The 27983-nt window shown below is 31.7% G+C and overlaps 1 protein-coding gene across 1 annotated transcript; it reads left to right on the top strand.

Annotated features, from left to right (window-relative positions):
• The first annotated feature begins 987 nt into the window (after positions 1-987).
• LOC142228005 (putative cytochrome P450 313a4) lies at positions 988-27245 on the top strand. Its single transcript, XM_075298275.1, has 9 exons — positions 988-1192; positions 8422-8622; positions 8712-8900; positions 17431-17500; positions 19880-20012; positions 26215-26367; positions 26438-26873; positions 26958-27122; positions 27206-27245. The coding sequence occupies exons 1-8, from the start codon at positions 1039-1041 to the stop codon at positions 27119-27121; spliced, it is 1500 nt and encodes a 499-aa protein (XP_075154390.1). The 5' UTR covers positions 988-1038; the 3' UTR covers position 27122; positions 27206-27245.
• The last annotated feature ends 738 nt before the right edge of the window (positions 27246-27983 follow it).

A 27983-nucleotide genomic window follows, 5' to 3' on the forward strand; every position in this document is an offset into this window, starting at 1 on the left:
CTATCAAATTCTGTCCAGATCGAATGATATTTAAATGTATGTATTTTGGATAAACCTTTATATATAGCCCAACACATTTAACGGATGTGATATGGTATCAGAAATTTAGATCTACAAAGTGGTGCAGGGTATAATATAGTCGGCCCCGGCCGACTTTAGACTTTCCTTACTTGTTTTTTTAAAGTTTATTTCTATAAACTTTTGTCAAAATTTTTTTCTATAGAACATTAGGTAAAATTTTATTTCCATAAAATTTCATTTCTACAGAAAATTTTGACAAAATTTTATTTCTATAGATAATTTTGTCAACATTGTATTTCTATAGAAAATTTTGTCAAAAATTTATTTTCATAGGAAATTTTGTCAAAATTTTACTTCTATCGAAAAGTTGGCAAAATTTTATTTCTATAAATTTTTTTCACAATTTTTTTTTATGGAAAATTTTTTTCTTTAGAAAATTTTATTTCTATAGAAAATTTTGTTAAAATTTTACTGCTATAGAAATTTGTCAAGAATTTTCTTTCTATAGAAAAGTATGTGAAAATTTTATTTCCTTAGAAAATTTTGTCAAAATTGTATTTCTATAGAAAGAAAATTCAATTAGATCTGAGCTGGTATGACTTAGGGTATGATTTACGATTTACTTTGTTGCATTACATATGAGTCACCTTGTCTACTTGTTTTTCTATTTATATAATGTGACAAAAAATAGTTTGTGGTTGTTTTTTCTAAACATCCGAGGTCTTAATGAATCTTTGCTAATGGAAATTTTGTTGTACCCGTGTTCGTTATAAGAAAAATCATAGGGCTCGGAAAAGCTGTCCGTTATAGCCAGTAGTTTGTTGTAGCCGCTGTTCATTATAAGCATGTTTGCCTGTATTGTTTGAATACTAAAAACTAAAAAAACACAAACATTAACCCGAATATTCACAAATAAAAAAAAATGCCATGTATATCTATAAATATTCGTCTCCATTTGCTGCAATTCTTCAGTAATTTCAACAATATAATTCCATATACATTAACGTGTAATTAAAAATGATTTCTTATTTGTATTGCCTTTTGGTCATCCTAATATCCGCGTGGATCCATAAACGTTGGAGAGATCGACATGCCATTGCATTAATCAAGCATTATCCACATCAAAAATATCAAATCATTTTGGGATTAGGACCTTTGTGGAGATCTAAAGGTAAATTGGAATTGGAAGTGAAAAATCAAAAATTGTTTGTTGAAAAGTTTAATAAGGAGATACGGTTTTTACAAAAAATTCGAATTATCCAGTGATAGTTTTTTTAGCTATCAAACTAAACGACGAAATTTACATATTATTAGTTATTATTAATTTTAATACGAGCTTATTGGCCATGAAGATTAAGGAATTGGTATTATTATGTCATTGAAACGAAAATGCCAGATGGCAATTGGCACAAGCCTAACTATACACATGCCGCAACGCTGGCCAAGGCGAATTTCCATAGTCTTTAGTGTAGGGGTGAGAAGATTCAATTTGTGTTTTATATGATAATTTCTTATGGAAATTACATACAAGTAGTTTTCCTCCCAAATTGAACTATTTTTCACTACCACTCTGCATCATCTTCTCATATAAGCACGCAAAGTGTTTGCATAAATCGAAGCTCATAATGCTTCCAGCAATGAATGGTTTAAACTGACCAATTATCTAACCCTACACTGAGGGAGCCACCGTGGTGCAATGGTTAGCATGCCCGCCTTGCATACACAAGGTCGTGGGTTTGATTCTTGCTTCGACCAAAATTTTTTTCAGCGGTGAATTATCCCACCTCAGTAATGCTGGTGACATTTCTGAGGGTTTTCAAAGCTTCTCTAAGTGGTTTCACTGCAATGTGGAACGCCGTTCGGACTCGGCTGTAAAAAGGAGGTCCCTTGTCATTGAGCTTAACATGGAATCGGGAAGCACTCAGTGATAAGAGAGAAGTTCACCAATGTGGTATCACAATGGAATGAATAGTCTAAGTGAGCCTGATACATCGGGCTGCCACCTAACCTTAACCTAACCCTACACTAATAAAAACCAGTAAGGAAAGTCTAAAGTCGGGCGGGGCCGACTATATTATACCCTGCACCACTTTGTAGATCTAAATTTTCGATACCATATCACGTCCGTCAAATGTGTTGGGGGCTATATATAAAGGTTTGTCCCAAAAACGTACATTTAAATATCACTCGATCTGGAAGAATTTGATAGACTTCTACAAAATCAATAGACTCAAAATTTAAGTCGGATAATGCACTAGGGTGGAACACAATGTTAGTAAAAAATATGGGAAACGATTAAATCTGAAGCAATTTTAAGGAAACTTCGAAAAAGTTTATTTATGATTTATCGCTCGATATATATGTATTAGAAGTTTAAGAAAATTAGAGTCATTTTTACAACTTTTCGACTAAGCAGTAGCGATTTTATAAGGAAAATGTTGGTATTTTGACCATTTTTGTCGAAATCAGAAAAACATATATATGGGAGCTATATCTAAATCTGAACCGATTTCAACCAAATTTGGCACGCATAGCTACAATGCTAATTCTACTCCCTGTGCGACATTTCAACTAAATCGGAGTTAAAAATTGGCCTCTGTGGTCATATGAGTGTAAATCGGGCGAAAGCTTTATATGGGAGATATATCCAAATCTGAACCGATTTCAAGCAAATTTGGCACGCATAGTTACAACGCTAATTCTACTCTCTATGCAAAATTTCAACTAAATCGGAGCAAAAAATTGGCCTCTGTGGGCAAATGAGTGTAAATCGGGCGAAAGCTATATATGGGAGCTATATCGAAATCTGAACCGATTTTGCTGATATTTTGCAAGTTTTTCGAGACTCATAAAATATTCGGATGTACGGAATTTGAGGAAAATAGGTTGATATACACGCCAATTATGACCAGATCGGTGAAAAATATATATGGCAGCTATATCTAAATCTGAACCGATTTTTTCCAAAATCAATAGGGATCGCCTTTGAGCCGAAACAGGACGTTATACCAAATTTTAGGACAATCGGACTAAAACTGCGAGCTGTACTTTGCACACAAAAATACATCAACAGACAGACAGACGGACAGACAGACGGACAGACAGACAGACGGACAGACAGACGGACATCGCTAAATCGACTCAGAATTTAATTCTAAGCCGATCCGTATACTAAAAGGTTGGTCTATGATTACTCCTTCTTGGCGTTACATACAAATGCACAAACTTACTATACCCTGTACCACAGTAGTGGTGAAGGGTATAAAAAGATTATACAGCACTAATCTTAGAATACGCAATTTGGACACTATTTGCGACAAATTTCGTAACAATAAAGTTATTTTCATTAAAACCAAGTGCCAAATCTTTGCCTTAAACATTGTTTTCTTTCAATTTAGGATACTAATCTATGAAATTTGTGTCCTTCCATTAAAACCATATGTCTTTAAAGTAAGAAAAATTCCCCTTAAATTAAAGACAACATTTTTTGATTTAAAGAAATAGTCCTTAAGTTAATTCCCAGCAAAAAAAGCGTCGCCAAAAAAGTAATGACAATTTTCTTTTTATCCTGCGCCACACTGTGGAACAGGGTATTATAAGTTAGTGCATATGTTTGCAACACCCAAAAGGAGACTAAATTGACTCATGGTGTCTTTAGTAATAATGCTCAGGGTGGGTCCCTGAGTCGATATAACCATGCCCGTCTGTCCGTCTGTCCGTCTGTCTGTGAACACATTTTTGTAATCAAAGTCTAGGTCGCAGTTTAAGTCCAATCGCCTTCAAATTTGGCACAAGGTCCTGTTTTGGGTCAGAATAGAACCCTATTGATTTTGGAAGAAATCGGTTCAAATTTAGATATAGCTCCCACATATATCTTTCCCCCGATATGGACTTATATTGCCACAGAAGCCAGAGTTTTACCCCAATTTGCTTGAAATTTTGCCACAGGAGAACAATAAGTACTATAGTCAGGTGTGCCAAATTTGATTGAAATCGGTTCAGATTGAAATATAGCTTCAATATATGTCTTTCGCCCGATATAGACTTATATGGCCCCAGAAGCCAGAGTTTTAGCCCAATTTGCTTGAAATTTTGCACTAGAAGTACAATTAGTAGTGTAGTCAAGTGTACTAAATTTTATTGAAATCGGTTCAGATTTAGATGTAGCTCCCATATATATCTTTCGCCCGATTTTCCGTCATATGACCACAGAGTTCAAAGTTGTAGTCCGATTTACGTGAAATTTTGCACAGGGAGTAGAATTAAAATACTAAGTATACATGTCAAATTTGGTTTAAATCGATTCAGATTTCTATACAGCTTCCATATATATGCTTTTCCGATTTGGGCAAAAATGACGAAAATACCCACATTTTCCTTATAAAATCGCCACTGCTATGTCGAAAACTTGTAAAATTGACTGACATTTCCCTTTATTTCTAATACATATCTATCGACCGATAAATCATAAATACACTTTTGCGAAGTTGCCTCAAAATTGGTTCAGATTAAAATGTGTCCCATATTTATACCCTTCACCACTACTGTGGTACAGCGTATAATAAGTTTGTACATTTGTATGTAACGCCAAGAAGGAGTAATCATAGACCAACCTATTAGTATACGGATCGGCTTAGAATTAAATTCTGAGTCGATTTAGCGATGTCCGTCTGTCTGTCTGTCTGTCTGTCCGTCTGTCTGTCTGTTGATGTATTTTTGTGTGCAAAGTACAGCTCGCAGTTTTAGTCCGATTGTCCTAAAATTTGGTATAGGGTCCTGTTTCGGCTCAAAGGCGATCCCTATTGATTTTGGAAAAAATCGGTTCAGATTTAGATATAGCTGCCATATATATTTTTCACCGATCTGGTCATAATTGGCGTGTATATCAACCGATCTTCCTCAAATTCCGTACATCCGAATATTTTATGGGTCTCGAAAAACTTGCAAAATATTACCCAAATCGGTTCAGATTTAGATATAGCTCCCATATATAGCTTTCGCCCGATTTACACTCATTTGCCCACAGAGGCCAATTTTTAACTCCGATTTAGTTGAAATTTTGCACAGGGAGTAGAATTAGCATTGTAGCCATGCGTGCCAAATTTGGTTGAAATCGGTTCAGATTTAGATATATCTCCCATATATAGCTTTCGCCCGATTTACACTCATATGACCACAGAGGCCAATTTTTAACTCCGATTTAGTTGACATTTTGCACAGGGAGTAGAATTAGCATTGTAGGTATGCATGCCAAATTTGGTTGAAATCGGTTTAGATTTAGATATAGCTCCCATATATATGTTTTTCTGATTTCGACAAAAATGGTCAAAATACCAACATTTTCCTTGTAAAATCGCCACTGCTTAGTCGAAAAGATGTTAAAACAAGTATATACAGCACTAAGTTCGGCCGGGCCGAATCTTAAATACCCACCACCATGAACCAAATATTAGGGTTTCCTTTGAAATTTCAGGAGGGCTTGAGGACTTGAGGACACTTCCCGAAGATAAATTTAAAGATTTCACCTATGAGGACTATATCAGTCTGGATTTATAAGAACCATTTTTGTTTGAGTTTTAGAGGAATCATTAACATCTCTTGTAAGTGTGCAAGAAAATTATAAAATAACGTCTTAATTTGAAATCTTAAATCTGTGGAAGTAAAATCTGGAAATTTTACATTGAGTTTCAAGCAATTTTCATGATCAGTGCGCCTTCTACACCGTCAAGAAGTGAAGTCGGTCTATATGGAGGCATTATCAAATGGACCGATAAAAACTTAATCCGATACACGTTTTTGTGAGCCTAAAATATCAGAATATTTACAAATTCAGGCAAATCAGATAAAAACTACGGTTTCTAGAAACCCAAGGAGTAAAATATGGACCGATATTCACCGTTTTCGGCACACCTCTTTATGACCTGAAAATACCTCTAGATTTCCAATTTCAGGCAAATAGGATAAAAACTTCGGATTCTAGAAGCCCAAGAAGTAAAATCGGGAAATCGGTCTATATGGGGGCTATACCAAAATATGGACCGATACTCACCATTTTCGGCACACCTCTTATGGTCCTAAAATACCTCTAGATATCCAATTTCAGACAAGTTGGATAGAAACTACGGTTTCTATAAGCCCAAGACCCAAAATGGGGAGGTCGTTTTATATGGGGGCTATACCAAAACATGGACCGACACTCACCATTTTTGGCACACCTCTTTATGGTCATAAAATACCTCTAGATTTCAAATTTCAAGCGATTTCTACGATTTCTATAAGCCCAAGACCCCAAATCGGGAGGTCGTTTTATATGGGGACCATACCAAAACATGGACCGATACTCACAATTTTTGGCACACGTATTTGTGGTCCTACAATACCTCTAGATTTCCAATTTCAAGTAAATTGAATAAAAACTGCGGTTTCTATAAGCCCAAGAAGTAAAATCGGGAGATCGGTCTATATGGGGGCTATACCAAAACATGGACCGATACTCACCATTTTTGGCACACCTCTTTATGGTCATAAAATACCTCTAGATTTCAAATTTCAGGCGATTTCTACGATTTCTATAAGCCCAAGACCCCAAATCGGGAGGTCGTTTTATATGGGGACCATACCAAAACATGGACCGATACTCACAATTTTTGGCACACGTATTTGTGGTCCTACAATACCTCTAGATTTCCAATTTCAGGTAAATTGAATAAAAACTGCGGTTTCTATAAGCCAAAGAAGTAAAATCGGGAGATTGGTCTATATGGGGGCTATACCAAAACATGGACCGATACTCACCATTTTTGGCACACCTCTTTATGGTCATAAAATACCTCTAGATTTCAAATTTCAGGCAAATTGGATAAAAACTACGATTTCTATAAGCCCAAGACCCCAAATCGGGAGGTCGGTTTATATGGGGACTATATAAAAACCTGGACCGATATAGCCCATCTTCGAACTTGACCTGCCTGCAGACAAAAGACGAGTTTGTGCAAAATTTCAGCACGATTGCTTCATTATTGAAGACTGTAGCGTGATTACAACAGACAGACAGACAGACAGACAGACGGACAGACGGACATCGTTATATCGTCTTAGAATTTCTCCCTGATCAAGAATATATATACTTTATATAGTCGGAAATCGATATTTCAATGTGTTACAAACGGAATGACAAACTTATTATACCCCCATCACCATTCTATGGTGGTGGGTATAATGACACTAATTTTCCTAAACTTCTAATACATATATATCGAGCGATAAATCATGTATAAACTTTTGCGAAGTTTCCTTAAAATTGCTTCAGATTTAAATGTTTCCAATATTTTTTTACTAACATTGTATTCCACCCTAGTGCATTATCCGACTTAAATTTTGAGTCTATAGATTTTGTATAAGTCTATCAAATTCTGTCCAGATCGAGTGATATTTAAATGTATGTATTTAGGACAAACCTTTATATATAGCCCCAAACACATTTGACGGATGTGATATGGTATCGAAAATTTAGATCTACAAAGTGGTGCAGGGTATAATATAGTCGGCCCCGCTCGACTTTAGACATTCCTTACTTGTTTTTTTTTTTGTTTATATTTTAATGCGTAATTTTTTGTTTTCTTTTTTCAAATAGTTTAAAAAAAGAGTAATAATAAATAAAATGGTACAAATTATTCAAATTTCGCCACAAAAATGTTAAATCCATTATAGAAAAATCGATAATATTTGAAAAAGTTTTAAACAAGCGTTAGAATGCATTAAAAATCATTAAAAAATATAAAAATTATTTATTTGGTAAAATATCACAAAATTTTTAATTCACATTGAAAACACTGAATTCGTATCACACCTTAAGAAGTGATGCAAATTCATTGCAACGGCTGTTGAAACGGTGGACATTCCTTCTATGACAAGTTCATATTACATTCATCGCTTCTCCGCCAATTTTGTACCACTTCCAGACCCAAAAAGAACATTTTCACTTCTTGTTTGGCGACGCTTTTTTGCAGCATTATTAAGATATTAATTTATGAAAGAATAGTTTTAATATCAATTACTATATTTTATTCAACTAAATCATAAGTTCAACCACAGCTTTATTTCATAAATATCAGACTTCTACCACAATCCAAGTAATTGGATTGTGTGTGGTACTTTGTGCGTTGTACGAATATATACTTGTTTAATTTTTATAAACATGTAAAATCGTAAATAGGTTTTCAAATTCTGGGGGGAGGGGTGGGCTAAAATTTTTCTGGGGGGGTCTAAGCCCCCTCCCCAGAGGCCTTCCTACGGTTATGCTCTGACCTTAATTAAACTTTTTTTTTAGTGTACTCTCTACAACATAATTTTACGTTACTGTCACATTAATTTAAAATTGTCAAAATTTTTCTAATACAGTCATTCTGGAGAAATTTAACGAACTTGCTGCCACAAATGGGAAAAACGGAATAGAATATTGTGGGCCACACATTTTCTTAGTTACTTTTGACCCGGATACATTTAGAGATGTCCTTTCTTCAAAACTTTGCATAAGTAAACCGGATATTGTTTATGGTGGACTAGCTCATGCATTTGGCGTTGGATTAATTACCTCTCAAGGTAGGGTTCAGATATAAAAACAAATAAAAAGAAAAATTAAATGGCATTTTATTTATTTATTATTTTTTTTTTGTTTTTTGTTAATACAGGAGAGTATTGGCTTAGACAAAGAAAAGTTGCAAACCGTTCATTTAAACAATCAAATATGCACTCTTTCATACCGACATTCAACGAGAAATTATATTTTCTATTCGATACTATCGATGAGTACATTGAAAATAATAGCAAAACTCCACTTTTATATGCCATACGTGAATACACTCTAAGAACTGCTTTTGGTGAGTAATGAATTTTTCCCTCCACCATAGGATGGGGGTATATTAACTTTGTCATTCCGTTTGTAACACATCGAAATATTGCTCTAAGACCCCATAAAGTATATATATATATATATATATATATATATATATATATATATATATATATATATATATATATATATATATATATATATATATATATATATATATATATATATATATATATATATTCTGGGTGGTGGTGAAATTCTGAGTCGATATATGCATGTCCGTCCGTCTGTCTGTCCGTCTGTTGAAATCACGCTAACTTCCGAACGAAATGAGCTATCGACTTGAAACTTGGCACAAGTAGTTGTTATTGATGTAAGTCGGATGGTATTGGGCCATATCGGACCACTTTTACGTATAGCCCCCGACGATCAGGTTTGTCTTGCGAGCCTCTAAGAGAAGCATGTTTCACCCGATCTGGATGAAATTTGGTACATGGCGTCAGCATGTGGTATCGAACAAACATGCAAAAATTGATCCATATCGGTCCATAATTACATATTGCCCCCATATAAACCGATCCCCAAATTTGACCTCCGAAGCCTCTTGGAGGAGCAAAATTCATTCGATCTAAATGAAATTTGGTACGTAGTGTTAGTATATGGCCGATAACAACCATGCCAAAAAAGTTCACCAATGTGGTATCACAATGGACTGAATAGTCTAAGTGAGCCTGATACATCGGGCTGCCACCTAACCTAACCTAGTATATGGCCGATAACACCCATGCCAAAATTGGTCCGTATCGATCTATAGTTCTATATATAGCCCCCAGATAAACCGATCCCCAATCACAGAAAAATCACGATTGTCACTCGAGCCAAAAAGAATCTACCAAAATTTTATTGTCATAGAATATGTTGTCAAAATTTTATATTTCTATAAAATATTTTGTCACAATTTTATTTATATAGAAAATTTTGTCAACATTTTATTTCTTTAGGAAATTTTGTCAAAATATAATTTCTATAGAAAATTTTGACAAAAATTTATTGCTACAATAAGTTTTGTCAAAATTTAATTTTTATAGAATTTTTTTTTTTAGAATTTTCTTTCTATAGAAAACTTTTTAAAAATTTAACTTTTATGGCAAATTTTCTAAAAATTTTTATTTCTATAGAAAATTTTATCAAAACTTTTTTCTATATAAACATTTCTCAAAATTTTATTTCTATAGAATATGTATAACTCGAGACACAGTTGATTTTTGCATATTGTACTCTTCCGAAATTCGTTTTTGTGATAGCCCAACTTTAAAATCGTCAATATTTTGCTTTTGTAATATGTTGATTGTACTTATTACCGGTCATTTTATCGCAATATTCTAAAAATACAGCATAATTGCCTATGGCGACCAAATTATGGCCAAATTAGGCGTTGAACTTAACGATATTCCTACTATGCCCGTTGTTTACGTTTAAATTATCCTCTTATGGGCAGTGTTGCCAGGGAAATTTTTCCGTTTACCCTACAAGGACAAAAAAAAAGTTCCCCAAAAAAAAATTCCCACAATTTCCCATACAATATTTTTCGTTCTATAGAAATAAAATTTTGAGTAAATTTTCTATAGAAATAAAATTTTGACAAAATTTTCTATTGAAATAAACTTTTGACAAAATTTTTTATAGAAATAAAATTTTGACAAAACTTTCTAAGAAATAAAATTTTGACAAAATTTTCTACAGAAATAAAATTTTGACAACATTTTCTATAGAATTAAATTTTGACAAAATTTTCTATAGAAATAAAATTTTGACAAAATTTTCTATTGAAATAAACTTTTGACAAAATTTTCTATAGAAATAAAATTTTGACAAAACTTTCTATAGAAATACAATTTTGACAAAATTTTCTATAGAAATCAAATTTTGACAACATTTTCTACAGAAATCAAATTTTGACAAAATTTTCTATAGAAATAAAATTTTGACAAAATTTTCTATAGAAATAAGATTTTGACAAAATTTTATACAGAAATAACATTTTGATAAAATTTTCTATAGAAATAAAATTTTGACAAAATTTTCTATAGAAATAAAATTTTGACAAAATTTTCTATAGAAATAAAATTTTTACAAAAGTTTCCATAAAAAAAATTGAGATATTTTTGTATAGAAATAAATTTTTTACAAAAGTTTCTATAGAAATAAAATTTTGACAAAATTTTCTATAGAAATAAAATTTTGAGAAAATTTTCTATTGAAATAAAATTTTGAGAAAATTTTCTATTGAAATAAAATTTGAGAAAATTGACAATAAAAATAAAATTTTTAAAAAATTTTCTATAGAAATAAAATTTTGAAAAAATTTTCTATAGAAATAAAATTTTTACAAAAGTTTCTATAAAAAAAATTGAGACATTTTTCTATAGAAATAAAATTTTGACAAAATTTTCTATAGAAATAAAATCTTGACAAAATTTTCTATAGAAATAAATTATTGACAAAATTTTCTGTAGAAATAAAATTTTGAGAAAATTTGCCATAAAAATAAAATTTTGATAAAATTTTCTATAGAAATGAAATTTTGACAAAATTTTCTATAGAAATAAAATTTTGATAAAATTTTCTATAGAAATGAAATTTTGACAAAATTTTCTATAGAAATAAAATTTTGAGAAAATTTTCTATAGAAATAAAATTTTGACAAAATCTATAGAAATAAAATTTTCACAAAATTTTCTATAGAAATAAAATTTTGAGAAAATTTTCTATGGAAATAAAATTTTGACAACATTTTCTATAGAAATAAAATTTTGAGTAAATTTTCTATAGAAATAAAATTTTGAGAAAATTTTCTATAGAAATAAAATTTTGACAAATTTTCTATAGAAATAAAATTTTGGCACAATTTTCTATAGAAATAAAATTTTGACAAAATTTTCTATAGAAATAAAATTTTTACAAAAGTTTCCATAAAAAAAATTGAGATATTTTTGTATAGAAATAAATTTTTTACAAAAGTTTCTATAGAAATAAAATTTTGAGTAAATTTTCTATAGAAATAAAATTTTGAGAAAATTTTCTATTGATATAAAATTTTGAGAAAATTTTCTATTGAAATAAAATTTGAGAAAATTGGCAATAAAAATAAAATTTTTAAAAAAAATTTCTATAGAAATAAAATTTTGAAAAAATTTTCTATAGAAATAAAATTTTTACAAAAGTTTCTATAAAAAAAATTGAGACATTTTTCTATAGAAATAAATTTTCACAAAATTTTCTATAGAAATAAAATTTTGACAAAATTTTCTATAGAAATAAAATTTTGAGAAAATTTTCTATAGAAATAAAATTTTGACAAAATCTATAGAAATAAAATTTTCACAAAATCTATAGAAATAAAATTTTCACAAAATTTTCTATAGAAATAAAATTTTGAGAAAATTTTCTATGAAATAAAATTTTGACAACATTTTCTATAGAAATAAAATTTTGAGTAAATTTTCTATAGAAATAAAATTTTGAGAAAATTTTCTATAGAAATAAAATTTTGACAAAATTTTCTATAGAAATAAAATTTTGGCACAATTTTCTATAGAAATAAAATTTTGACAAAATTTTCTATAGAAATAAAATGTTGACAAAATTTCTATAGAAATAAAATGTTGACAAAATTTTATATAGAAATAAGATTTTGACAAAATTTTCTATAGAAATAAAATTTTGACAAAATGTTCTATAGAAATAAAACTTTGACAACATTTTCTATAGAAATAAAATTTTGAGAAAATTTGCCAAAAAAAATAAAATTTTGACAAAATTTTCTATAGAAATAAAATGTTGACAAAATTTTCTATAGAAATAAAATGTCGACAAAATTTTCTATAGAAATTAAATTTTGACACAACTTTCTATAGAAATAAAATTTTGACAAAATTTTCTATAGAAATAAGATTTTGACAAAATTTTATGTAGAAATAACATTTTGATAAAATTTTCTATAGAAATAAATTTTTGAGAAAATTTTCTATAGTAATAAAATTTTGACAACATTTTCTATAGTAATAAAATTTTGACAACATTTTCTATAGAAATAAAATTTTGAGAAAATTTGCCATAAAAATAAAATTTTGACAAAATTTTCTATAGAAATTAAATTTTGACAAAACTTTCTATAGAAATAAAATTTTGACAAAATTTTCTATAGAAATTAAATTTTGAGAAAATTTTCTATAGAAATAAAATTTTGAGAAAATTTTCTATAGAAATAAAATTTTGACAAAATGTTCTATAGAAATAAAACTTTGAAAACAATTTCTATAGAAATAAAATTTTGACAAAATTTTCTGCAGAAATTAAATTTGACAGCATTTTCTATAGAAATAAAATTTTGAGAAAATTTACCATAAAAATAAAATTTTGAAAAAAATTTCTATAGAAATAAAATTTTGACAAAATTTTCTGTAGAAATTAAATTTTGAGAAAATTTGCCATAAAAATAAAATTTTGAAAAAAATTTCTATAGAAATAAAATGTTGACAAAATTTTCTATAAAAGTAACATTTTGAGAAATTTTTCTATAGAAATAAAGTTTTTATAAAATTGTCGATAGAAATAAAATTTTGAGAAATTTTTCTATAGAAATAATATTTTGATAAAATTTTCTATAGAAATAAAATTTCAACAAATTTTTCTATAAAAATAAAATTTGGAAAAAAATTTCTGTATTTTACATTGTGTCCCTACGTCCCTTCAAGACGCTAAATATTAGAAAAAAACCACATGTATGGAATTTCCCCTACTTCTGCCAACACTGCTTATGTGTCCTTATAACTATTTCATGATAGGGCTAGTTATAAATGTTTAGAATAGCACTGTATATGGGAGCTATATCTAAATTTGATTCGATTTTGGTCTGTGTCATAAAAACACTCTGTACCAAATTTCATCGAAATCGGTTAATAAATGCAACCGGAATCCTGTGAACACCAAATACATGGTTGGACGGGCGGACGGACACCAAAGGCTAGATCGACTCAGGATGTGATTCGGAGTCGAGCTGTATTAATTTGTGTGGGGTCTAAAATTAATATTTATGGTTGGCACATATTTTAGCAGATCAAAGTTATTATACCCTGACCACTCTGTGGTTAAGGGTATTATTACCGTCTGATTTAACGATTTGTGAAATAGGGTATTATAAGTTAGTGCATATGTTTGCAACACCCAGAAGGAGACGAGATAGACACATGGTGTCTTTGGCAATAATTCTCAGGGTGGGTCCCTAAGTCGATTTAGCCATGTCTGTCTGTCCATCCGTCCGTCCGTCTGTATGTGAACACATTTTTGAGATCAAAGTCTAGGTGGCACAAGTTCTTGTTTTGGATCAGAAATTCTGTACGTATTTTGGGTCAGAATATAACCTTATTGATTTTAGAAGAAATCGGTTTAGATTTAGATATTGTAGCGCCAACAAATCTTTAGCCCGATATGGACTTATATGCACCCTCAAAAAAATCGCTTCTGTAACATATACCCCAAACACATTTTGCTTCAAGCATATATATTTTCAGGTCCAAAAAATATTGTTTGTATTGTTCAAACATATTATGTTTCACCTTAGGGTATACACTGGTAGAAAAAAAAATTTATGAAATTTTTCTTGTGTGGATATATTTTTAAGGCGCCAAACGGTTATTTCCATTATTTTACTTGCAGCATACTCCCAAGGTCTCTCTTTCTAAACACATATATGTTTATAGGCTATTTCTAAATTAATATATGTTTGCATCTAAGCATATTATATTTACAAACAGTTTATGTTCCAAACATAATATGTTCTAACATATATGTCCCAAACATGTTATAGTAGTTTATGAACATTATATGCTTGCACTTAAAAACATTGTATTAAAAAATTTGAGTTCCAAACATATAATTTTACATCCAAACATATGAAAAACAGTCTTTTTCCTCCGTGTGGCTCCAGAAGCCAGAGTTTTCCACTAATTTGCTTGAAATTTTGCACAAGGAGAATAATTAGTGCTATAGTCAAGTGTGCCAAATTTGATATGTCTTTCGCGTGATTTTCCATGATATGGCCACAGAGGTCAAAGTTGTAATCCGATTTACGTGAAATTTTGCACAGGGAGTAGAATTAACATAGTAACTATCCATGTCATATTTGGTTGAAATCGGTTCAGATTTCAATATAGCTTCCATATATATGTTTTTTTTTTCGATTTGAACAAAAATGACCAAAATAATAAACTATTGGAGGGACGAATTAAAAATGTGTGATTTTTTAAAATATTTGAGAATTTACTTCGAAAAAAAAATATAAAACAGACTTTTTCACATCTTTGATGGCGAACTACGCCATCTGTTGTCAATCCAACATTACTAATTTGCGCTCTCAATAAGATACTAATTGGAAAACAAGTAAGTGAAGACTAAAGTCGGGCGGGGCCGACTAAATTATACCCTTCACCCCTATGTAGGCCAAAATTTGTGTTACCATCTCAACTACTTCACATTTGCTGGAAGCTATATAAAGGAGACAATTTTTTTACTTCGACAAAATCTCTAGAATTAAAATTTAAATCGGCTAACGCTATTCAGTTAATTGTAGGAAACTTCCATTGAAAATGGGTCTAAAATGTGTAACAGTCTACCGTATTTCCAAATTCTGGTGTACGTACACGCAAAAAAATAATTCTTTCCTCCCAAACGAAATTTTAGACAAACAAAGTTCGTTTCTTATTTGCTTTTCGCTGTAAGGAAGTGTATTTGGAAGAAAAGTATATACTTTTTGTGATAAATATTTATTCTTTTCCAGGATGTAACAACAATTTCATAAAGACTAACTAAAAAAATTTTTTCTTGCTAATTGCATTTTCCCTCACAACTTTCTCACATCCACGAGTTTTTTAGTTCTTAACACCTTTACCTGTAATACCAAAAATGTAGAAGAAATTATACGAATTTATAAATTTTTATTTTTTTTTACCTTTCGCCTGGACGGAGGATCAAACCGCGGACCATGCACTTTGTAAGCCAACACACTAACCACTGAGCTATGTACCTGTTATGGTCATCAATAGATAATTATCCATATAAGTTATATTTATATAGCATAGCTTGCGGCGCCCACGAACCGAATAAACAAAGTTTATTTAACAGAAACAAACATTTAGTTTGGCACCGTGGAGCAGTGGTTGCTACATCTGACTCTCATGCCAAGGGTCGTGGGTTCGATCCCTGCTTCGACCAAAGTTTTTTTTTTTACATACATTCCACATATGTTCGGAAGATTCCGAAAAAATTTTCAACATTGCATTGTACTATATTAAATTTTGAACTGTAAAATGTGTTTTATTAAAGACCAAAAGTCAGAAAAGAACAGTGTTTGATATAAACGAAATGGACTCTGTTGTTGTTTCAAAAATAACCTTTTTTATTGAAAAAATAAAAACTTTGTAACAAACGAATTTTTTTGGTGATAAAAGTTTAAAATTTTCGAAGCAATTCAAAAAACTCTAACAAAAGAAAAACGTTTTCGGTACACGTTTTCCAAACGTTTTTTTTTCTTTGCGTGTATATATGGGAGCTATATATAATCTGAACCGATTTTGACTAAATTTGACATGTGTAGTTAGAATAATAATTCTGCTATCTATGCGGAATTTCACGTAAATGGGAGTATAACTTTGGCCCCCCTGGTCATATGAGTGCAAATCGGACAGAAGATATATATGGGAGCCATATCTAAATCTGAACCGATTTCAACCAAATTTGGCACAATTAGCGATACTACTCAACGTACTCCTTGTGCGAAATTTGTAGCAAATCACGGCAAAACCCTGGATTTTGAGGCCATATAAGTTCAAATCGGACGAAAGATATATATGGGACCTATATCTAAATTTGAATCGATTTCAATCAAATTTACCAAACATTGGTGGAATGTCAATTCTACCCTCTGTGCAAAATTTCACGAAGATCGGTAGTAAACTTTGGCCTCTGTGGTCATATGAGTCTAAATCGGACGAAGGATATGTATGGGAGCTATATCTAAATCTGAACCGATTTGGATGATATTTTACAAAATTTTCGAGATTCATAAAATATTTGGATATACGGTATTTCAAGAAAATCGGTTGATAAACACGCTAACTATGACCAAGTCGGGGATAAATATATATGGCAGCTATATCTAAATCTGAACCGATTTTTTTCAAAACCAATAGCGATTGTCTCTGTCCCAAGAAACGGCCCTATGCCAAATATGAGGACGATCGGACTTAAATTGCGAGCTGTACTTTGTGCACAAAATTACATATACAGACAGACAGACGGACATCGCTAAATCGACTCAGAATTTAATTCTAAGCCGATCGGTATACTAAAAGATGGGTCTAAGACAATTATTTCTTGGCGTTACATACAAATGCACAAACTTATTATACCATGTACCACGGTAGTGGTTAAGGGTATAAAAAGCCGAAGTTTTGCATACCTATTTGCTTTTTTTAATAAATTTCATTCACTACATGCAGAGACAATAATTGGTAGAGATTTGGACAAAGCCAATATCGATGTCACGGATCTGGCTAAAAAAATTTCAGAGTAAGTACACACACCGTTTTGTTTAGCTTTTTAGCCATAGTGTATCATTCCATACCAGTATCACACTCAAAGTAAATGAATCTGAATTCGGTAACACATTGAAATATCGATTTGAGTTCTTGGGCTTGAAGACACCGACATTTTTATCCGAAATTCAGCGAATATCGTGTGGGTCGGTCCATGTTTTGATATAGTCCCCATGTGTTAAGTCTATCAGAGTATATGTCATCAAATACACCTGAAATTCTATATATTTCCAAGTAATCCATGGGAATAGAATCCCTTGTATATAGCAATCACTTTGTTTATCAAAAACAAAGTGTAGAAAGGGTATGGTATAGCCGCTTCAGCAGAGCTTTAAACTTTCCTTACTTGCTTTTTTTTTATACCCTCCACCATAGGATGGGGGTATATTAACTTTGTCATTCCGTTTGTAACACATCGAAATATTGCTCTAAGACCCATAAAGTATATATATTCTGGGTCGTGGTGAAATTCTGAGTCGATCTGAGCATGTCCGTCCGTCCGTCCGTCTGTTGAAATCACGCTAACTTCCGAAAGAAACAAGCTATCGACTTGAAACTTGGCACAAGTAGTTGTTATTGATGTAGGTCGGATGGTATTGCAAATGGGCCATATCGGTCCACTTTTACGTATAGCCCCCATATAAACGGACACCCAAATTTGGCTTGCGAGGCCTCTAAGAGAAGCAAATTTCATCCGATCCGGGCTGAAATTTGGTATATGGTGTTAGTATATAGTCTTTAACAACCATGAAAAAATTGGTCCACATCGGTCCATAATTATATATAGCCCCTATATAAACCGATCCCCCGATTTGCCTTGCGAGGCCTCTAAGAGAAGCAAATTTCATCCGATTCGGCTGAAATTTGGTACATGGTGTTAGTATATGGTCTCTAACAACCATGGAAAAATTGGTCCACATCGGTCCATAATTATATATAGCCCCCATATAAACCGATCCCCCGATTTGGCCTGCGAGGCCTCTAAGAGAAGAAAAATTTCATCCGATTCGGCTGAAATTTGGTACATGGTGTTAGTATATGGTCTCTAACAACCATGCAAAAATTGGTCCACATCGGTCCATAATTATATATAGCCCCCATATAAACCGATCACCAGATTTTGCTTGCGAGGCCTCTAAGAGAAGCAAATTTCATCCGATCCGGCTGAAATTTGGTTCATAGTGTTAGTATATGGTCTCTAACAACCATTCAAAAATTGGTCCACATCGGTCCATAATTATATATAGCCACCATATAAACCGATCACCAGATTTGACCTCCGGAGCCTCTTAGAAGACCAAAATTCATCGGATTCGGTTAAAATTTGGTACGTGATATTAGTATATGGTATCCAACAACCATGCATGAATTGGTTCATATCAGTCCATAATTATATATAGCCCCCATATAAACCGATCCCCAGATTTGACCTCCGGTGCCTTGTGGAGAAGCAAAATTCATCCGATCTGGTTGAAATTTGGTACGTGGTGGTAGTATATGATATTTAACAACCATGGCAAAAGTGGTCCATATCAGTCCATAATCATATATAGCCACCATATAAACCGATCCCGAGATTTGGTTTTGGAGCCACTTGGAGGAGCAAATTTCATCCGAGTCAGTTGAAATTTGGTACATTGTGCTAGTATATTGCCGTTAACAACCATGCCTAACTAGGTCCATATCGGTCTATAGTTATATATAGCCCTCAGATAAATCGATCCCCAATCACACATAAATTGGTCCATATCAAGTTTATAATTGATTATAGCCCCCATAAAAGCGACCCCCATATTTCAATTCTGGCTCCCTACGTACCGTGCAAAAGTCCATATCGATTCGTAATTATTTGTAGACTTACATAGCTTTTTGTCTAATATATACCACGTGTGGACTAACTCACAATTTAGAAAACGATGTTAAGAAGTTTTAAGATACCACAACCCAGGTAATTCGATTGTGTATAACAGTCTTTCATAGAAGTTTCTACGCAATCCATGGTGGAGGGTACATAAGATTCGGCCTGGCCGAACTTACGGGCGTTTATACTTGTTTTTTAATAATTCTGTTTATTTGCACTCTATTTTTCTACAAAACATTAAGCAAATTTTTTGTTACATATCTTAAACTGAATTGTTTAGGCTCCATTGAACCTAATAAATATTTTCTTTAAAATATCTAATATTTACATGACATTGATAGTTAAGCTTTACTTAAATAAAAGGGAGATCAAGAACATGTCGCCTTTTCAGTCTTCTTACTTGCTTTTTTTTTTATTTATTAAAAACTTTCATAGAATTTATGAATTCATAAAATAAATGAATTGCTTTGTATTTGTTTTCTTTTTTAACAGTGCATTGGAATATTCTGCAGAATTTATGAGCAACTTTATTTATTTTCTACGAATTTTACGTATATTGGTACGTAAGACTATTTACAAAGACGTTTGGGCCGTTATGCGAAATGTGAACAACTTTGTGAAAGAGGTATATGCAACTACTTATAAATTTATCATACTAACCGATTAGAAACTCTCAACATTTATAGTAAATTTAATAAAATTTGAATAAAGATCGGCACTCTGTACTGCTTTTTGCGAAATTAATTGCAAGAAGTTCCTAATTTTTATTACATTAGGTATATCCTCCACCATGGGATGGGGGTATACTAACTTTGTCATTCCATTTGTATCATATGGAAATATTGATATCAGACCATATAATGTATATATATATTCTGCGTCGATCTAGCGACTTCCGTCAAAATTTTATTTGTATAGAAAATGTTGTCAAAATTTGGTTTCTATAGAAAATTTAATCAAAATTTTGTTTCTACAGAAAATTTTGTCAACATTTTGTCAAAATTTCATATCTATAAAGCATTTTGTCAAAATTCCATTTCTATAGAAAATTTTTCAAAATTTTATTTTTATAGAGATTTTTCTCAAAATTTTATTTCTATAGAAGATTTTGTCAAAATTTCATAACAATAAACAATTTTGACAAAATTTTATTTCTATAGAAAAATTTGTCACAATTTCATATCTATAGGAAATTTTATTTCTATAGAGAATTTTCTCAAAATTTTATATCTATAGAGAATTTTCTCAAAATTTTATTTCTATAGAATTTTCTCAAAATTTTATTTCCATAGAAAATTTTCTCAAAATTTCATTTCTATAGAAAATTTTCTCAAAACTGTATTTCTATAGAAAAATTAGTCAAAATTTTGTTTCTGTTGAAAATTTTGTCAAAATTTCATAATTATAAAGAATTTTGACAAAATTTTATTTCTATAAAGAATTTTGCCAAAAATTTTATTTCTATGGAAAAGTTTGTCAAAATTTTATTTCTATAGAACATGTTCTCAAAATTTTGTTTCTATAGAAAATTTTGTCAAAATTTTATTTCTATAGAAAATTTACTCAAAATTATATTTCTATAGAAAATTTGGTCAACATTTTATTTCTAGAAAATTTTCTCAAAAGTTTATATCTATAGAAAATTTTGTCAAAATTTTATTTCTATAGAACATTTTGTCAAAATTTAACTTCTATAGACAATTTTGTCAAAATTTTGTTTCTATAGAAGATTATGTCAAAATTTTATTTCTATAAAAAATTTTGTCAAATTTTTTTCTAAATTTTTCACAATTTTGTTTCTATACAAAAATTTGTCATAATTTTATTTCTATAGAAGATTATGCCAAAATTTTATTTCTACAGAAAAATTTGTCAAAATTTTGTTTCTAAATTTGTCAAAATTTTATTTCTATAGAAGACTTTATCAAAATTTCATTTCTATTGAAAATTTTGTCAAAATTTTATTTCTATAAAAATTTGTGTTCAAATGTTCATTTCTATAGAAAGTGTTGTCAAAATTTTATTTCTATAGAGAATTTTGTCAAAATTTTATGGAAAAGTTTGTCAAAATTTAATTTTTATAGAAAATTTTGTCAAAATTTTATTTCTATAGAAAATTTTCTCAAAATTTTATTTCTATGGAGAATTTTGTCAAAATTTTATTTGTATAGGAAATTTTGTCAACATTTTATTTCTATAGAAAATTTTGTCATAATTTTATTTCTATAGAAGATTATGTCAAAATTGTATTTCTATAGGAATTGTTGTCAACATTCCACTTGTATAGAAAATTTTGTCAAAATTTTACTTCTATAGAAGATTTTCTCAAAAAAGTTTTCTATAGAAAATTTTGTCAACATTTTATTTCTATAGAAGATTTTGTCAAAATTTTATGTTTATTGAAAATTTTGTCAAAATATTGTTTATATAGAAAATGTTTCCAAGATTTTATTTCTATACGAAATTTTCTCAAAATTGTATTTCAATAGGAAATTGTGTTAAAATGTTATATCTATAGAGAATTTTCTCAAAACTTTATTTCTATAGAAAGTTTTGTAAAATTAAGGTTTTATAGAAAATTTTGTAATAATTTTATTTCTAAAGAGATTATATCAACATTTTAACGTGTGTGAAGATAAATTCGAATTTAAAATTGCGGCAGAGGCCTTAGCCGAGACACAAACCAGCACCTTCAAAGCACTTTTAAATCAAATGAAAGCTCTAGAGCAGGTTTTGCACGTGCCCACTGGGTGTCCTATATTGTAACTTCGTGCAAACTAAGTTTCTTTTTGATAAAATTCGATATTTCTATGATGCTTTCGAACATGACAACCACTTGCGTTTATAGTACTCGTCAAGAGCTTTCATTTGATACCAAAAAATCTAGAGCAGATTTTGCACAGTGGGCACGGGTGTCCTATATTGTAACTACGCCCACTGTGCAATAGAGCAGGTTTTGCACAGTGGGCGCTGGTGCGATATTTTCTAAAATTTCGCAAATTAATTTTATTTTTGCTTAAAACAATTTTTTTTTGGGAAACTTTCGAAAATAAAAACCACTTGCATTTATAGTACTCATCAAGAGTTTTCATTTGATACCAAACACTGTAGAGCAGGTGTTGCACAGTGGGCCAATGTGCACTTTTTTTGAAATTCTAAAAAAGTAATTTTCTTTTTGATAAAAATCGATATTTTTATGATGCTTTCGAATATAACAACCACTTGAATTTATAGTACTCATCAAGAGTTTTCATTTGATACCAAACACTGTAGAACAGGTATTGCACAGTGGGCGTAGTTTAACTTTATTTCAAGTTGGACAAACTGACTTTTAAAATATAGCTGCAAAACTAACATTTATGGGACGCTTTCGAACATGACAACCACTTGCATTTATAGTACTTGTCAAGATCTTTCGTTTAATATCAAAATATTTTGCGCAAATGTGTTGGAAAGTGCTGAATTTCATTAAATATTTTATCTCCCCAAATTGTAATTAACCCATTAGGTGCGCAGGCAAAAACTACCTGGTTTGTGTCTCGACTAGTTAAATTTACAATTTATCTTCACGCACATACTGAATTTACATCAACGGGGCCACTGTGCGAAAACGGTTCGGGGTTCCAAAACGAAGCTACCACCATTGGATAGGGGTTAGTGCGTATAATTTCATTAGAAAAGTATTTCAGAAAGCGGAAATTTGGAAAATATTTACCGAGTGAAACTCTTAAACAATTGCAAAAAAATATTTCTTCGACTGGCGAAATAATTATAACATAAATAAATAATAAAAAATTATTCAATGGATTGTCTCAAATAAAACAAGTGTATACGGCCGTAAGTTCGGCCGGGCCGAAGCTTATGTACCCTCCACCATAGATTGCGTAGAAACTTCTACTGAAGACTGTCATCCACAATCGACTTACTTGGGTTGCGGTAACACTTGCCGATGGCAAGGTATCTTAAAACGTCCTACCACCGTAATATATACCACATAGTCCATACGTGGTATATATTAAACTAAAAAAAAGGCCGATTAAATACGTATATAATTAAGTTTGATAAAATGTTCTATAGAAATAAAATTTTGACAAAAGTTTCTATAGAAATAAAATTTTGACAAAATAAATTTTTGACAACATTTTCTGTAGAAGTAAAATTTTGACAAAATTCTCTATAGAAATAAAATTTTAACAAAATTTTCTATAGAAATAAAATTTTGGTAGATTATTTTTGGCTCGAGTGGCAACCATGATTATGAACCGATATGAACCATTTTTTGTGTGATTGGGGCTATATATATCGGATCGGATGAAATATGCTTCTCTTAGAGGATCCGCAAACCAAATCTGGGGATCGGTTTATATGGGGGCTATATATAATTATGGACCGATATGGACTAACTTTTGCATGGTTATTAAAGACCATATTCTAACACCACGTGGCAAATTTCAATTGGATCGGATGAATTTTGCTCCTCCAAGGGTCTCCGGAGGTCAAATCTGGGGATCGGTTTATATGGGGGCTATATATGATTATGGACCGATATGGACCAATTTTTGCATGGTTGTTAGAGACCATATACGAACACCACGTACCAAATCTCAACCGGATCGGATGAATTTTGCTCCTCTTAGAGGCCTCGCAAGCCAAATCGGGGGATCGGTTTATATGGGGGCTATATATAATTATGGACCGATATGGACCAATTTTTGCAGGGTTGTTAGAGACCATATACTAACACCATGTACCAAATTTCAGCCGGATCGGATGAAATTTGCTTCTCTTAGAGGCCTCGTAAGCCAAATCGGGGGATCGGTTTATATGGGGGCTATATATAATTATTAACCGATGTGGACCAATTTTTGCATGGTTGTTAGAGACCATATACTAACACCATGTACCAAATTTCAGCCGGATCGGATGAAATTTGCTTCTCTTAGAGGCCTCGCAAGCCAAATCGGGGGATCGGTTTATATGGGGGCTATATATAATTATTGACCGATGTGGGCCGATTTTTGCATGGTTGTTAGAGACCATATACTAACACCGTGTACCAAATTTCAACCGGATCGGATGAAATTTGCTACTCGTAGAGGCCTCGCAAGCCATATTTGGAGGTCCGTTTATATGGGGGCTATACGTAAAAGTGGACCGATATGGCCCATTTGCAATACCATCCGACCTACATCAATAACAACTACTTGTGCCAAGTTTCAAGTCGATAGCTTGTTTCGTTCGGAAGTTAGCGTGATTTCAACAGACGGACGGACGGACATGCTCAGATCGACTCAGAATTTCACCACGACCCAGAATATATATACTTTATGGGGTCTTAGAGCGATATTTCGATGTGTTACAAACGGAATGACAAAGTTAATATACCCCCCATCCTATGGTGGAGGGTATAAAAATTGAGTTTTCTACCAAAAGCAATCAAATTTTTAATTGAAGCAATTAAAAATGAACTGAAAGTGCCAAGAAAGCAATTACTTTTTAACCAAGACTATTTATACCCTTCACCACTACTGTGGTACAGGGTATAATAAGTTTGTGCATTTGTATGTAACGCCAAGAAGGAGTAATCATAGACCAACCTATTAGTATACGGATCGGCTTAGAATTAAATTCTGAGTCGATTTAGCGATGTCCGTCTGTCTGGCTGTCTGTCTGTATGTCTGTCTGTCTGTCTGTCCGTCTGTCTGTTGATGTATTTTTGTGTGCAAAGTACAGCTCGCAGTTTTAGTTCGATTGTCCTAAAATTTGGTATAGGGTCCTGTTTCGGCTCAAAGACGATCCCTATTGATCGGTTCAGATTTAGATATAGCTGCCATATATATTTTTCACCGATCTGGTCATAATTGGCGTGTATATCAACCGATCTTCCTCAAATTCCGTACATCCGAATATTTTATGAGTCTCGAAAAACTTGCAAACTATCAGCCAAATTGGTTCAGATTTAGATATAGCTCCCATATATAGCTTTCGCCCGATTTACACTCATTTGCCCACAGAGGCCAATTTTTTGCTCCGATTTAGTTGACATTTTGCACAGGGAGTAGAATTAGCATTGTGGCTATGTGTGCCAAATTAGGTTGAAATCTGTTCAGAGTTAGATATATCTCCCATATATAGCTTTCGCCCGATTTACACTCATATGACCACAGAGGCCAATTTTTAACCCCGATTTAGTTGAAATTTTGCACAGGGAGTAGAATTAGCATTGTAGCTATGCGCGCCAAATTTGGTTGACATCGGTTCAGATTTAGATATAGCTCCCATATATATGTTTTTCTGATTTCGACCAACATTTTCCTTGTAAAATCGCCACTGCTTAGTCGAAAATTTGTAAAAATGACTCTAATTTTCCTAAACTTCTAATACATATATATCGAGCGATAAATCATAAATAAACTTTTGCGAAGTTTCCTTAAAATTGCTTCAGATTTAAATGTTTCCCATATTTTTTTTTTACTAAAATTGTGTTCCATCCTAGTGCATTAGCCAACTTAAAGTTTGAGTCTAGAGATATTGTAGAAGTCTATCAAATTCTGTCCAAATCGAGTGATATTTAAATGTATGTATTTGGGACAAACTTTTATATATAGCCGCCAACACATTTGACGGATGTGATATGGTATCGAAAATTTATATCTACAAAGTGGTGCAGGGTATAATATAGTCGGCCCCGCCCGACTTTAGACTTTCCTTACTTGTTTTTATAGACAATTTTGTGTCACATTTTTATTTCTATATAAAATTTTGTCAAAATTTTATTTCTATAGAAATATTGAGCCTTCCGTTTAATATTTTTTTGTACATTTCAGAGCTTATACACTTATAAAGAACGTCGTGGCATTGATTCCAGTTTTGTGGATACTATACAGAATATTTTGTCAGAAACCATAGATGGAGCTATAAAAGAAAAAACGCTAAGCGAAGATGAAGGCGTGGGAGTGATACGACATTGTTTATTTGGTGTAGGTTGAATAACATTCCGATATTTTCACAATTCTCCTAATTTATGGATTTATGGATTTTATTTTGTAGGCCTTTGAAACAAGCTCATCCACTACCTATAATATTTTACTTTTACTAGCAATGCATCCGGAGATCCAGCAACAGGCCTATGAAGAAATTCGTGAAGTATTCCCCGAAGATGACGAGGGAAATTTTACCGTGACCTATGAGCACTTAAATAAATTGACTTACCTAGGTATGATTATAAATGAAGCTTTGCGAATTTGGCCAGTGATACCACAAGTTGGTCGAAAGATAGAAGGTGGAAACCTGCAACTTAGTAATGGAGTTGTATTGCCAGAAGGCCTTTACGTTATGATCGATATATACAACGCTCATCGTAACAAAGATGTATGGGGCAATGATGCGGATAAATTTAATCCAAACCGTTTTTTACCCGGCAATAATGAGACGAGACATCCTTATGCTTTTGTGCCATTTACAAAAGGCAATCGTTTTTGCATAGGTAAATGCGATTTAAAGTAAACCACCACTATTCTAATGGGAAATAATTGATTTTCTATTTTGTGTGTGTGTGTGTGTGTTTTAGGAATGAAATATGCCGAAATTAATATTAAAGTCACATTGGCCAGATTACTGAAGCGCTATAAATTTTCCACCACAGCAAAACTGGAAGATATCCAGTTTGGAAATCATGTTGTATTGCAAATAAAGAACCATCCGATTATAACAGTGCAAAGAAGACAAAGTTGAAGTTAGTAAAACACATTCAGCTCAGTATGATAGTTGTCACATCTAATTATTATTATATTACGTATTTTCTATTTTGATTTTTAGTTTACATAAAAATAATATTAAACCTTCTATATAAAACGAACGCAGACTTTAGCCTTTGTACCCAGAAAACAAAACTTCAGAAGTTCTTCCTAATTCATAACTTTTAATATACATCCCAAAGTGCTGTTCTAGAGATGGACTTAATTGTCACACAGTAGGGGCAAATAAAATAATAGAGATTTAAAAAAAAAAAAAAACAAGGCCAGGCCGAATCTTATGTACCCACCACCATGGATTGCGTAGAAACTTCTACGAAAGACTATCATCGACAATCGAATTACTTGGGTTGTGGTATCTTAAAACTTCTTAACATCGTTTTCTAAATTGTGATTTAGTCCATACATGGTATATATTAGACAAAAAAAAGTTATGTATAGTTAAGTCTACAAATAATTACGAATCGATACGGTATTTTTGTACGCAGAGAGCCAGAATTTAAATATGGGGATCGCTTATATGGGGGCTATATACAATTATGAACTTGATATTGACCAATTTTTGTGTGATTGGGGATCGATTTATCTGAGGGCCATATATAACTATAGACCGATATGGACCTAGTTATGCATGGTTGTTAACGACCATATACTAGCACAATGTACCAAATTTCAACTCACTCGGATGAAATTTGCTCCTCCAAGAGGTTCCAAAACCAAATCTCGGGATCGGTTTATATGGGGCTATGTACGATTATGGACTGATATGGACCACTTATTGCATGGTTGTTAAATATCATATACTACCACCACGTACCAAATTTCAAGCAGATCGGATGAAT

Source organism: Haematobia irritans, chromosome 3, assembly GCF_050003625.1.
Source record: "Haematobia irritans isolate KBUSLIRL chromosome 3, ASM5000362v1, whole genome shotgun sequence".
Taxonomy (NCBI): domain Eukaryota; kingdom Metazoa; phylum Arthropoda; class Insecta; order Diptera; family Muscidae; genus Haematobia; species Haematobia irritans.